Source organism: Rhipicephalus microplus, unplaced genomic scaffold (assembly GCF_043290135.1).
Source record: "Rhipicephalus microplus isolate Deutch F79 unplaced genomic scaffold, USDA_Rmic scaffold_23, whole genome shotgun sequence".
NCBI classification, from domain to species: domain Eukaryota; kingdom Metazoa; phylum Arthropoda; class Arachnida; order Ixodida; family Ixodidae; genus Rhipicephalus; species Rhipicephalus microplus.
Genome location: NW_027464596.1, coordinates 7,042,007 through 7,053,809, shown reverse-complemented (window position 1 = coordinate 7,053,809; position 11,803 = coordinate 7,042,007). Strand labels below are relative to the sequence as shown.

Below are 11,803 nucleotides of genomic sequence, written 5' to 3'. Positions count from 1 at the left end.
CTAGTAAATTTTTACTACTTTGAATTATAAGCATCAGTTGGTGAAAGTTCTTCAGTACTACCACACATCAAAGCAAGGGAATGTGTAGGGGATGCTAGTAGTATTCACAATGACAATTTGAAGAAAGAAGTGTAGTGAAAGGATACCTTGGTGCCGGTGAAATGAACCTCTGACCTTCAAATATACCGTTCTATGTTCTACCAAGGTAGCTTCGACCAAACTCCCCGGTCACTTTATGGGAGATTTGTGCGCACAATATTTGTCCCTAGAAGTGCCGATCTTTACGTCCACTTGGTTTCTTCGCATTTATATCATAATTAATACCAACAGCATCCTATATACTTACATTAGTTTTTTTTTGTTATAATTACGACTGTCTCAACAGAAATGAGTCCTTGATTCTTCTACTTTCTATTGTAGATGAATATACGTGAACTAGGAGCAATAGGAAAACATAGAGGTCAACTTTGTTCCAAATTGGTGGGCATAGCCATGTGCCGCGTAAGATGCGGTTTCAACAAAAGAAAACGATGTTCGTGTTGAGTACCTTGCTGATGCCTATTGAATGGGTCCATCAATTATGATGGATTTTGAACTGACCGAGCTACATTTATTTAGGTTTAACTGTACAGAGCAATCATTCTCTGAAAAGTGTACAATAGTTTTGTCCGAATTGGAGCAGTTGCTGACGTTGGCTGTCATGGAACTTGACATATCAAAATTTTTAAAGTTAATCAGTAAATATGCATTCTATCACAAGCTGTGATGATGCCGTAGAAGATAGGCAGCAGAGGTAGCGCTCATTAATAGATCAAAAACGAGGAACACTTTGGATATATAGCGTCATGACTACGACACTGAAATGCAACTATGCGTGAGATTTTCAAGCTCAGCATGCTCCTTTTACAGTGTGTGTCTTCCATCATGGCTAGGCCGACAGAAATTTCATATGGCACTTATGCGTTGTAGGTGTGCCAAGAAAGTGCGAGATGAATTGGCGCACTACTTCGTCACAGATGGTCAGATGCCTTGGCAGGACAAAATGGTGAACAGCACTTGAGGCGTACAAGGTGAAGGTGGGTTGTAAATTCATTTTATTGCTTACAGAACTTATGTACATAGCATCTTCTTAAGCTAAACCAACAAGAGAAAAATCACCAGTGACACAACAGATACAATACAGGAAAAACTTTCATGTCCAAATATAACCATGAAAACACAAAAATGAATAATTCATGTTAAAATCTTTAAGGTACTGCACGGTTATAAATACAATTATCACAGAAATAAGTTGCCTTAAAGGGGTCATGACACCCAATTTTCAACCATAACGTGTGTTGTATGGGCTGATTGTTGTATGAAAGTTGGCAAAATTTGAGCGATTCGGTCAAGCTGTTAATTTATAATCGCATATTTTTATAAACGAGCTAGTGGCCTGACAGTTGGGCAATACTGACGCACTCACTATCCATGACATCACGAACCGCTTGCTCGACAAACTGCTGCACAGTGTGCATTCTGGCAGACGGTCGTGTTCTGTCGTCAACTGCGCTTGCAATTAAATTTTTTCGCATTGTTGAACTCACCACTATAGCTAAATGACTTTCAGGGGTCGAAACATGGCTACTGCGTCAGCAATGTAGCGCTGGTACTTGCAGCAAATGATTTCTGACGTCAAAATGGCGCCTGTGAATGTGCAATGCGTATACCATTCCCCACTGCTCCTTCGCATTGTGACGTCTCACACGCCATGACAAAATGGCGGTCACTTGTGGTAGGTTGAGTTTTAGGAACCGAGCACTTCTACCGCTTATTTTTGACTAAAATAATCTCTTAAAGCCCCTTTTCACACGTGTACTAGCACATTTTACTCTGTAGTTTTGTTTTTTACTGACAACCGTCAATTGTTGAGTGACCAGTCATGACCCCTGTAGGTTGGGACTACAAAAGTGAACACAAGATAAAAAAAGGTGGGTGTCATTGGCAATATATAAACACTTCAAGTTGCTTCACTGCTCTGATGCAGTTTCGCCTCTGCTTCATACAGCATAAGCTCTACTGCATGCATTACATCTTGCGCAATGTGCACTGGTAGCTCCCTGAGGCGTACATCGGTACGTAGAGCGAAGAAACCAATGTCCTCTGTTTTGATAACCCCCCTGTTCGCTCTGATGTGTTCAAAGTGCTCCATGCACGCTTGCGCCACAGCTTCAAGGCTTGTGCCCTCTCCTGCACTGCTGTAAAGCAAGTGTGATCTGCGATTCATGCAAATGAATGCTTTAAGGTTGCATTCTTACTTCATAAAGCACCATTTAGCAAAAAAAAAAACAGTGTGAGAACGACAAGGTAGAAACAGAAGAAACAAGACACAGCACTGACTTTTAACTGATGTTTTTGAGTTTCGGCACTAAGAAGGAAAAAATAGAGTAGCTGAAGCAAATTAAATAGCACACTTAAAAGATAAATGTGTCAATAGGGCATCTACCTCTGTGTAAGAAATAAATGGGCTTTTGATCTTTGAAACGGACACTTGTGTTTTGGGACAGGGTGCTGATGTTCTGATAATAACATCTGACTATTACGGTAGTTACATAGGTTCTGTCTGCCTGAATATAAATGTGCCCACAATAAAAAACATCAGTTTAAAGTCAGTGCTCTGTCCTGTTTCTTCTGTTTCTACCTTGTCGTTCTCCCACTGTTTTTATACTATGTCTGTGTACCACCATGACCGAGCGTTAACCTTATAAAGTTTTGTATTTTGTAGCATGCGCAGGATTGTTAGAAAAAAATCTGCAAGTTTATCCTCTAACTCTTGCGATATATCTCACCTAGTGCCCTCGCAGGTCCGTTGTCGTCTTGATGAGCATGACCTGCAGTGAATTATACATATTGCTTAAATGTACCGAAAGAGATCCTTTTCGAAAAGTTGTGATTGTGGTCTCTCGCCAGGAGTACCTAAAATAATTTTTTCGTTTACACACCGTTTTGATGTTGGCTGCTCTCTTGAGGTGGTTGCTGAAGCATCACTGCAGAAGAAGGCAGTATTATTATACAACTTATAAAGTGTTACAATTGCATGCAGCAGGATCTGGCGTGCAAACATTAGGCATATTCTCCAAATGTGCTAGAACACGAAGAAAGTTACAAAACATGTTTTTGAGCTATAATAGATTGGCTATCTATGCATGCGCTTCATTTGTCATTATTTAGGTGGATTCATAATGGTTTTACTCATTGCTGCAGGTGTCGACATCAGTCTCCTCAGCCGTATTAGGGGTACGTTCCGGTTCCGCTGCATAGCTTGGCCGAGGCGGTGAACTGCAGTGATGAAAACTTCTCTCTATGTATTTGATAATGCCACTAGTACAAGACCAGTTTTAGGCGTTCTTTGGGAGTTAAAATGCCAATATGGTTGCACTCAACACGAGGTTTATTTATCATAAGAAGTCACTTACGTTACCTCTTGATTAAGCACTGCTGTATGGAAGGTGTGCATAGAGAAGTTTAATGTGCCTATTATGTTAATAAAGTGCTATGTAGGCTGCACATCTAAATGAGAACAAGAGATATTGTCACGGAGATGAAGTAAAGGAAGAGGAAGAACTCAAGCAGCTGATAGGCACGCGAGGGTGTTAATCAGCCATTGCGAATCTTGCCTGCGGGTTTTCCCATGTAAACGCATCTTGTACAAAAGTCTCTAACCCCATGACAATATTTCACTGGCTATGTGAATGAAATTTATACAGTCAATTCCTAATGGCTGTGCAAACGATGTGTCTGATGAAACTGTGTGTGCTGTCATTATGTTTTTTGAACACATGCTGCATACGACTTTTGCAGCATCATTTTACTGCTACGAATGAGCGAATGCTTCACATTATTCAGCTCACTTGTATTGCAGTCAGCGCTGGGCACTTGTTCATAACGAAATGACATGAATGTGTTGCCAGTGTGTGCAGATAATGCATTAGTTTGCTTAATTGCGGCCTGTCACTGATGAATACTTTGCTTTTTCAGAAATATTTGACGTCACACAATAATCACATTCACACAGAAACAATGCCTGTGCCCTTATGTATTCCTGTGTGCTTCTGTTCAGTGTTGAGTGCTGAATGTATTTAAAAAAATGCAGTGGTTTGGGCAAGCTAACAAATTGAACACCGCCTTTCAAGCACACTTGTATTTTTCATAATTTTACAAAGTACAATCACCTAGAAATAAAAAATAATGTTTCTAGGTTCAAGTCCATGCATGTACAGCTTCAAGTGCATGCACATAGTACCGAACATTTTTGTGCATGCTCACCTCTCGTTAGCCTCGTCTGCTGTGATGTGGCTGCTGCAAGAGAACATGCAATATGTGATTCTGTCAGTGCTATTGTATACATCTTTAGAACATTTTCACTGTTTTGCTAGAATATAAGTACTTATGCTGCATTCTTGTAAAAGAATATGTGTAATGCTTGCCTATGAACAGCCTCATGACACATGCAATAAGCGATCTCTCTAGATTTTTAGATTTGTATTAAGCCTTCCTTCTTTTGGTAACTGAGAGCCAAGAGTGACACAACAGTACACTCAATTCACTCAATCTTACTGTTCTGTCTTCAATATTCTGTTTTGTGAAGCTGGCCACGTGTCACTTGTACGGTATGCTATATTTTTTGCGTTGTGCTGATGCATTGTGCTATGCTAACCAAAACATTTCATTTTCTGTTCGATGGAGGGTAAGCATTATTCATTACCTTTGTTCAATGGCACTCATGTTGCACAGTACCCCGAAAGAATGATGCACAGAGTTATTCTTCGTAGCTGTAGCCACAATTATTCAGCATCAAAACAGCCCATTGTCACCATGTTCATGATCACATGCATGCCCACTGTGAATTACCTCTTGGGACTTCTATGTTTATGTGCAGTGTACTTATGTGTATTTATATGAGTGTATTTATGTGCATGTGTAACAGTCATGTCAATTAAACCAACTTTTTTGTTTAGTACTCAATAGTCAGCTAATATTGAACTTACGCCACAGGCTCAGACTCTCCTTCCATTAATTCAAGCATGGCCCCAAAATGGGGCCATTTTATTGTTGGAATGTCGGCTGCTCCGGCTCCACTTCTTTGTTTTTCATGTATATCTTGTTGTTTCCTTTTGAAGATATCACGCAGGTTCTTAAATCGTTTATCAACAAGGACACCTGAAAACAAAACCCTTGTTGAAGAATGTCTTGTGCATACTGTATCGCTGATAAATTTTCTACTTTGTTTCTGCACAATTGTGAGCGGTCTTTATTTTCTTTGCCCAGATCATTTCGATTGCAGCACCCTAGAAATCTGAATATTGGGCATCAAAATGAATCACATGCCATCTAAACTTAAGTATTGGTAGGGGCTTAAGATTGCAAAACCAAGACATGATTGAGGGAACCTGCAGCCGAGGATTCCAGAAATGCCACCCACCTAGTGTATTGGACCGTCTACCTACATGTGCACGACATCACAGCTGACGCAATGCTTAGTTGCGCAAAGAGTTATGTACACTGTTTCTTGAAGGTAAGCGTGTCTGCCAAGCTATTGTAACAAAGAGGCTGTTTATGCTGTCGGCAATTGAAGTTGTAAATTTCATGAACCAGCACATGATGTCTTTATCACCTTCACAGTGAAGCTTTTTAAGCATTACTGCATTGTGCAAAACTCCACAGGTGAGTATATACCATTGGTATCGACCAAGTGCAACTGTCGTGTACAGCGGGAGCGATTGTTGTCAAACAAAAGCAAACATGTTAAATAACTCGAAAAGAAGGATGAAACTGACTAGAGCAAGATGACAATTTTTAAGAGAAAGAAATGCAACAAACATACTATATGACTCAAAGTGTAACTAGAGAGAGCGAGAGGAAGGAAAATATAAGAAGAAAATAAAGGGACCAAAACATGAAAACATACCAACACATAGAAGCAGACATGAAAAATTGACTTTAAAATATAGGAACAAAGGAAACAAACAAAAATGAGGCACAGTTGCAAGCGGAGAGACATAACCTCTGGGAAGAAAGGAATATTCGAGATATAAAGGCACCAAGAGACAAACACAGGAGAGGAAAGGAACAGTTGTGAAGAAATGAGGATTAGATATGGGCCACATTACAGAGGCATTAATTCCCATCTGTGCTTTCCTTAAGTGTTCGCCCAGCCACTAGAACACTACCATATCTTTTTTTTTTTTTTCATTTGCATGTCATTTGGCATCAACAGCATGTCTGACTCCCTAATCCGGACATTTGAGAGTGCTGCTAAACACGTTTTGTATGTCTTAATTACACGCTCCTTTATGGAACGCACAAAATGCGCTCAAAGCAGAAGCTACTTTGCATTCTTTTTTTAACACAGCAAAACTGCAATACATAGGCAGAAATAAAGCGTAACACCCCCACCTCTCTCACCGTGCACTAGATATTATGCATTGCAAAGGCCGCACGTTCACAAAAGCACACATTCCCTTGGCCAGATGATGACGTGCAAACACAGCAAGGAGCATGCGCTAGGTTAGTTGGGAACCGCTAGCAGTATTTCGAACGTCTGAGCTTTATTATCAGCTATACAATGTTCTGTCACGTCGATTTTGATGTTAAACTCGGAAAGTCGCGAGAATAAACGCGCACACAACTGCGCTCGCATACATCACCCAGTCAATGCATCTAATGCAAGCTAACTATGTCACCTTGCAGTACAAATACCAATATTTTCATTGTTCATTCATTGGAAACGCCAGCCATGCAGTACACAACTGTTGTACCTTATATAGCTATTCAAACAAAAAATCTTGGTACTTACTCGACATGCCGAACATGCTTCCGATCTCTGCCCAAGCCCGGTCCTTCTTCGTCCGATCTTTAAAAGAAGGGTGCCGCTTGTCATATAGATATGGGTACATTTTTATCGCGTCGATGAGGACCTCGGCCGAGTACTCAAAGCTGGCCATGATGGCATTCGCCTGACGCAAGGATTCATGAAGGAACGCATGCGTCGTTCGTAGCTCACAGCAGTAGGCAAGCACAACAAGAAAAAAAACATACGAGGAGCCCGGATGTAAACAAAGGCTCATGTCACTTTTGGTCTTCGCTGATTAGGTGAACCGTTTTGCAACTGCAATCGCGCGACCATAAAATTGGTCAGGAAGCGACTAGCCAAAGCAGTCGCTTTGCGACAGTTTGTGACCGTTCGCGACCAGTCACAAATGGTCGCGCGACCGCAGCTAGTCGCCGGTGAGCACCAGCCTTAAGGCTACCACCAACTTGGTCGCTATTATAAAAAATGTCCACTGCTTAAGACCGAATATGGCTGGTCGATATTTTGCAGAGGACAGAGGTTCACAAAGCTTGACCACAGTGGTGAAGCTATTCCGAGGGTGCCTAAGCCCTGAAACAATAAAGAGTTTCAGAGCTGTTTGAGTCTTCTAAATTTCTACACGAGGTTCCCGCCAAACCTGTAGGCACATCTACAGTCACTCCTTCCTCAGCTTTAAAATGGTGACTATTTGGCATGGAAGAAGAAGCAGGATGTGGCCTTCCAGCACAGCAAGGAGCTGATCACAAATGCCCCATTGCTGGTGCACTTTGCTCCACCCAAGCCAATCGTCCTTACTATAGATGCATTGCCATATGATGCGCAAGCCATCCTGGAAAAAAGAGACGAACATGGCAAGGAATGCCCTCGGTCATTTGCTTCCTGTCATCTTCCTGCTGCAGAGCAATGTTACAGCCAGTCCTGACACTTCTATGCGCAAGTTGCCCACATTCTATTCCAGTACCAGACTATACCCCACAATGTCACTGGCCATGCCACCTGTTATGCACCGCTGGTAATGCCAATGCAAAGTTTGCTATTACTATCACAGCCAGCCGTTAGGATCGCCAAATTGTGCTAGCAGGACTTGGGCAAACTCTGGCCTTACCACACCCAGCCACAAACAAATGTGCGTAGGCAGTAAACACAATGTTATGTACCACGAGAGCACTATTCACCTGAATAGGCACCGTCAACTCAGCAGGAACTTCTGTATTTTATTTGTGTTTATTAGCTGGGAGCCCGGCATGATACAAGCATGTGCCCCGTTAAGTGTAGCTTCATTGGCTCACTGGCCTCGGTGAGAAACACTAGTCATGACCATAAACACCGAGTGCAGCTCATGGCCACTAGCCATGATTGCTGTCATGTTGTTCATAGTGCAGGTGGCTCAACCCACTCTCGCCCTCAATCCCAGAAAGATACGTAATAGTCCACCTCCGCTTCTTGTCCATTATAACACCAAGCGACCCATTTACTTCGGATGAAATGCTTTGCAGAATATTATATAGGTGTATTTCTCATGCAGACGTCAAACTTCAATAAATATATATGCACAACAGCAAATTTAGATGCTCATGAACATGAAACAATGCCATGGGAAGCCCCATCCTAGAGAGGACATATGTGGCCACATTTCTATGTTCATGAGTGAAACATATAAGTGGTCAGAAAAGTACAACTGCACCACAGGCTCATAAATCACGCACTCTACTAAGCACCAATGTCGCAGCGTCCACTTCAATAACTGGCGGATCTGCTGTAAGCTTTTTGGGCTTAACTCAGAATACTTCTGTTCAATGACTCTATCTAAAAAACCAAGCTAAAGAAGAGTGCTCCTTCTTGCTCAGTTTCTGCTTATTGACACTGCAGCAGCAGAAAGGCACATGGCAGTTGCAAACTGATGGACGAAAACTAATGACTGAGATTATCCATGTTAGGCATCCATGGACAGCACAGTCAGGAGCACTGACACAAAATTTTAAAGGCAACCTAATGAGTGACATAGATATCTCTGGAGACATTCATCACATCTACAAAATATCAGAGGCCCAATATAGGTCAAAACATTTCAAATCAGCTTTGAAGTGCACGCCGTGCAACTGAGTGAGATGCACAGCTCCTCACGAAGCCGACATGAACGCAGTGGGAGTGTAAACTAACCTATGTTATGAGTTTGTGTTGGCTGGTTGCTGGCATGCGCCTTGTGATTGCACTACAATCAATTGGTTTTTCCGTGCCTGCTGCTCTGCCTGTGCTGGCTGTCAGTGCGATGCAGGCTATTGCCTAGAGCCCCACATCAGTTTCGCATGGTGATGCGGCCAGCTGTGTTTATGCTACCAAAACTGCTCCTGCCAAGCTTGGTGCTCTTTTAAAACCGAAACTGCGACTGGGCGTCCTAAAAACTTCTCTAAATACATACCCATCGCGCACTCATGCTAACGAGGTTTCCAGCCGTGATAAGTGGGTCATAAGCTGCCTAATGCAAAAAAAAAGAAAACGAGGTGCAAAACTTATCTGCAAGTGCTTCTGTAAAAATGCAAGGTTACACATCATGAAAGAGGTTTCAGAGCCAACTCTGCAATTGTAAAGATTTAAATAAAGCTCTCTTGTAGCACTCATCAATCTTGACACCGCCCATTTTGGAAACGAAGTATGCAACTGTATTCAAAAAAAAAAAAAAAACATGGCAGCCATCAAAGCTGCGATCTCACAAACTGGCACTAGTAGCCGAGACGAACCTGACTACATGGCACTGTATTAGTGGAGTGGCATTAAGTTTGAGTAACAAGACCTGTCAAGCTTTAAATACTGGGTTGAAAACATGGCGAACTACATCTCACATTCTCTACCGTGTGCCCCTTCATCAAAAGAAAGGCACCTTTGTGTTGAGACCGAAGCTTCTGACAACAGACTATGTGGGAATGACGCCAGGATGTCTATCCTGCACCTGCTGCTACCAAAGGGGACATATGTTTTCAGAGGAAATTATTTCTACTGGGGTCGCATACGCCCCGAAAGAATTTGACGGCGTTGACAGTTGACGTGGATGTGACCGAGGAGCGAGGCACAGGCTGCCACGTAGGCGCCAAGGAAGGAAAAAATCTTGTGAGGTTTGTTGATGACGAAAACATGCGATTTCTTTACTTATTATTAAGACTGAGAAACTAGGCGAGCAAATGCGCCTTTTACATGGCTTATCAAAGGGCCAGTGAAGGTCAGAGAGAGAGTACCCAGTGCACGTGCGATTCTCATTTTTATATCTTAGCTTGTGCACGCGACTTTTGACGCCGACTGCGCGTTTAAGCGACACGAAAGCGTGTTCCATCGCGTGGTGCACACAGACACCTCTAGCGTTTCTCCCGGGCGCGGACCGCATTAGGAGGGCTCGCTGATAACTGTCTTTTGCAGGGCGAATCCTTGCATTGCCACTTATAACAGCGTTCAACCAGCAATGAGCGCGCTCAGGGGTGTCCCGCACATGTAATTGAGTCCACTACAAGACCGGGCACACTCGTCGTATACCTAAGCTGGCGAGACCACCAGCAGCACCTCATCAACCTCCCTACAGGCACCTCATGCTGGCATGGTCTGAATGGAACTTCTTATTGTGATTTTTTTCTTTGTTACCATGTTATTCAATTATACCCAGCTTTAAATATTGCTTCAGTGTGTGCTACACTGCACGTAAAGTGCCAAAGCAGGAGCACAACCTTACCCAAAGTTTTTGTCTTTTCTGTGTCTCTTTTGATCTCCGTTATGTCTATAATATTTTACTAGCATTCTGCATTCTCTCTACTTGAACCAGGAGAAGCTAATATATACCTAGCTTGTTTTGTTGCTGTTGTTACTTTTTTTTCATTTGACATACTTTTTGTTCTTTCTCACAGCTGATTTTAATTACCTTCTGCCGTTGTCCTTGTTCTATTTAAATGCTTGTTTTCAATGAAATATCCATTCTACGAGTCCATCAGCCAACCCAAACATCACTAAACGTGCAACCCTGGACAGGTCGACCAGCCCACAAAAATTAGAAATGTACCACTTTGAGGCCTTCCAGGCATCACAGGCTCAAGCGAAAGTGAAAGCATATGAGTCTGCCACGATGTCATTATTAGATCGGTGGGGCCTCTCCCAAAATAGGTGACCAACACATCAGCTTTGCCTTCAAAAGCAGTATGCGATATAATCCGGCCCAGCTTGCATCGCCTTCTAATACGCTAGCCAGGCTTCGGTTTTCAGTGGCCACTTTAATCATGCCAAAAGTGAAAGGAACACTGTGTACGTAAAATTGGACATGTCAAACCAAGAATGCCTGCTTTAGGTACAGATCCAAAGTTCCCACTAGGTTATAATTCATTCTTTCGTGAATTGGCGAGCACCCACTACAGTCCATGAGTCAATGCATACACCTATATATCTATAGACCATTTTCACAAGGAGGCTGGCATTTCTTCCACTGCAGCACAGTCTAGCCTCTGCGATGTTTCGCCGCCGTGCCGGTGTGTGGGGATCTGCAGCGGTGTATGGAGCATATGCACTCAGTACGGAGGATATTGCTGTTCTTCACGGTACACCGTTCAAAACACAGCAATGCTTTACAAGTGAAAGCCGTTAGTAAGTAATCGCTAAGCTGTCAGCTTCAAAAAGGCTGTAACAGAAAGCAACGGCAATGCACGAGATGTTACCGCAGCGGTTCCAATGATAAACAGGAGGTGTGTAAAATTTTAATGCATTCTTTAAGCAGCACGTATAAATGAGTAATTGGTTAGTATGTTTTGCTATAACTGGCCTTTTGAGCTTCTGGGGGTGTGCACATGTGTTGAATTTTCAGACAACTCTCGAGGTAATGCGTACGAAATAAATGGAGACTAGCGAATAGGTACGCCACCGCCCAGCTACACTTTAATGCACGCATTAGTGTCTAAAACGACTCGGGTTTCTTTGCCATGATCA

The 11,803-nt window shown here is 42.5% G+C and overlaps 1 protein-coding gene across 4 annotated transcripts; it reads right to left on the bottom strand.

The window, feature by feature from the left end:
- Positions 1-1,076: 1,076 nt before the first annotated feature.
- LOC142786386 (uncharacterized) lies at positions 1,077-10,100 on the bottom strand. Of its 4 annotated transcripts, none has more exons than XM_075884052.1 (7): positions 6,836-10,100; positions 5,028-5,199; positions 4,306-4,338; positions 3,232-3,318; positions 2,982-3,026; positions 2,829-2,870; positions 1,077-2,255 (listed from the first exon to the last, which is right to left on the bottom strand). In XM_075884052.1, the coding sequence occupies exons 1-7, from the start codon at positions 7,104-7,106 to the stop codon at positions 2,000-2,002; spliced, it is 906 nt and encodes a 301-aa protein (XP_075740167.1). In that variant the 5' UTR covers positions 7,107-10,100; the 3' UTR covers positions 1,077-1,999. The 4 variants fall into 4 exon arrangements, with proteins under 4 accessions (XP_075740167.1, XP_075740169.1, XP_075740170.1 ...); XM_075884054.1 differs by having other exon boundaries at positions 1,077-2,237; XM_075884055.1 differs by lacking the exon at positions 5,028-5,199.
- Positions 10,101-11,803: the final 1,703 nt, after the last annotated feature.

Coding starts and splice junctions, on each gene's coding strand:
- LOC142786386 (XM_075884052.1), bottom strand. CDS start 7,106: ATGAGCCTTTGTTTACATCCGGGCTCCTCGTATGTTTTTTTTCTTGTT. Junction 5,200..6,835: donor AAGCATGTTCGGCATGTCGA/GTAAGTACCAAG, acceptor TTTTGTTTTCAG/GTGTCCTTGTTGATAAACGA. Junction 2,871..2,981: donor GAGCAGCCAACATCAAAACG/GTGTGTAAACGA, acceptor AATTCACTGCAG/GTCATGCTCATCAAGACGAC.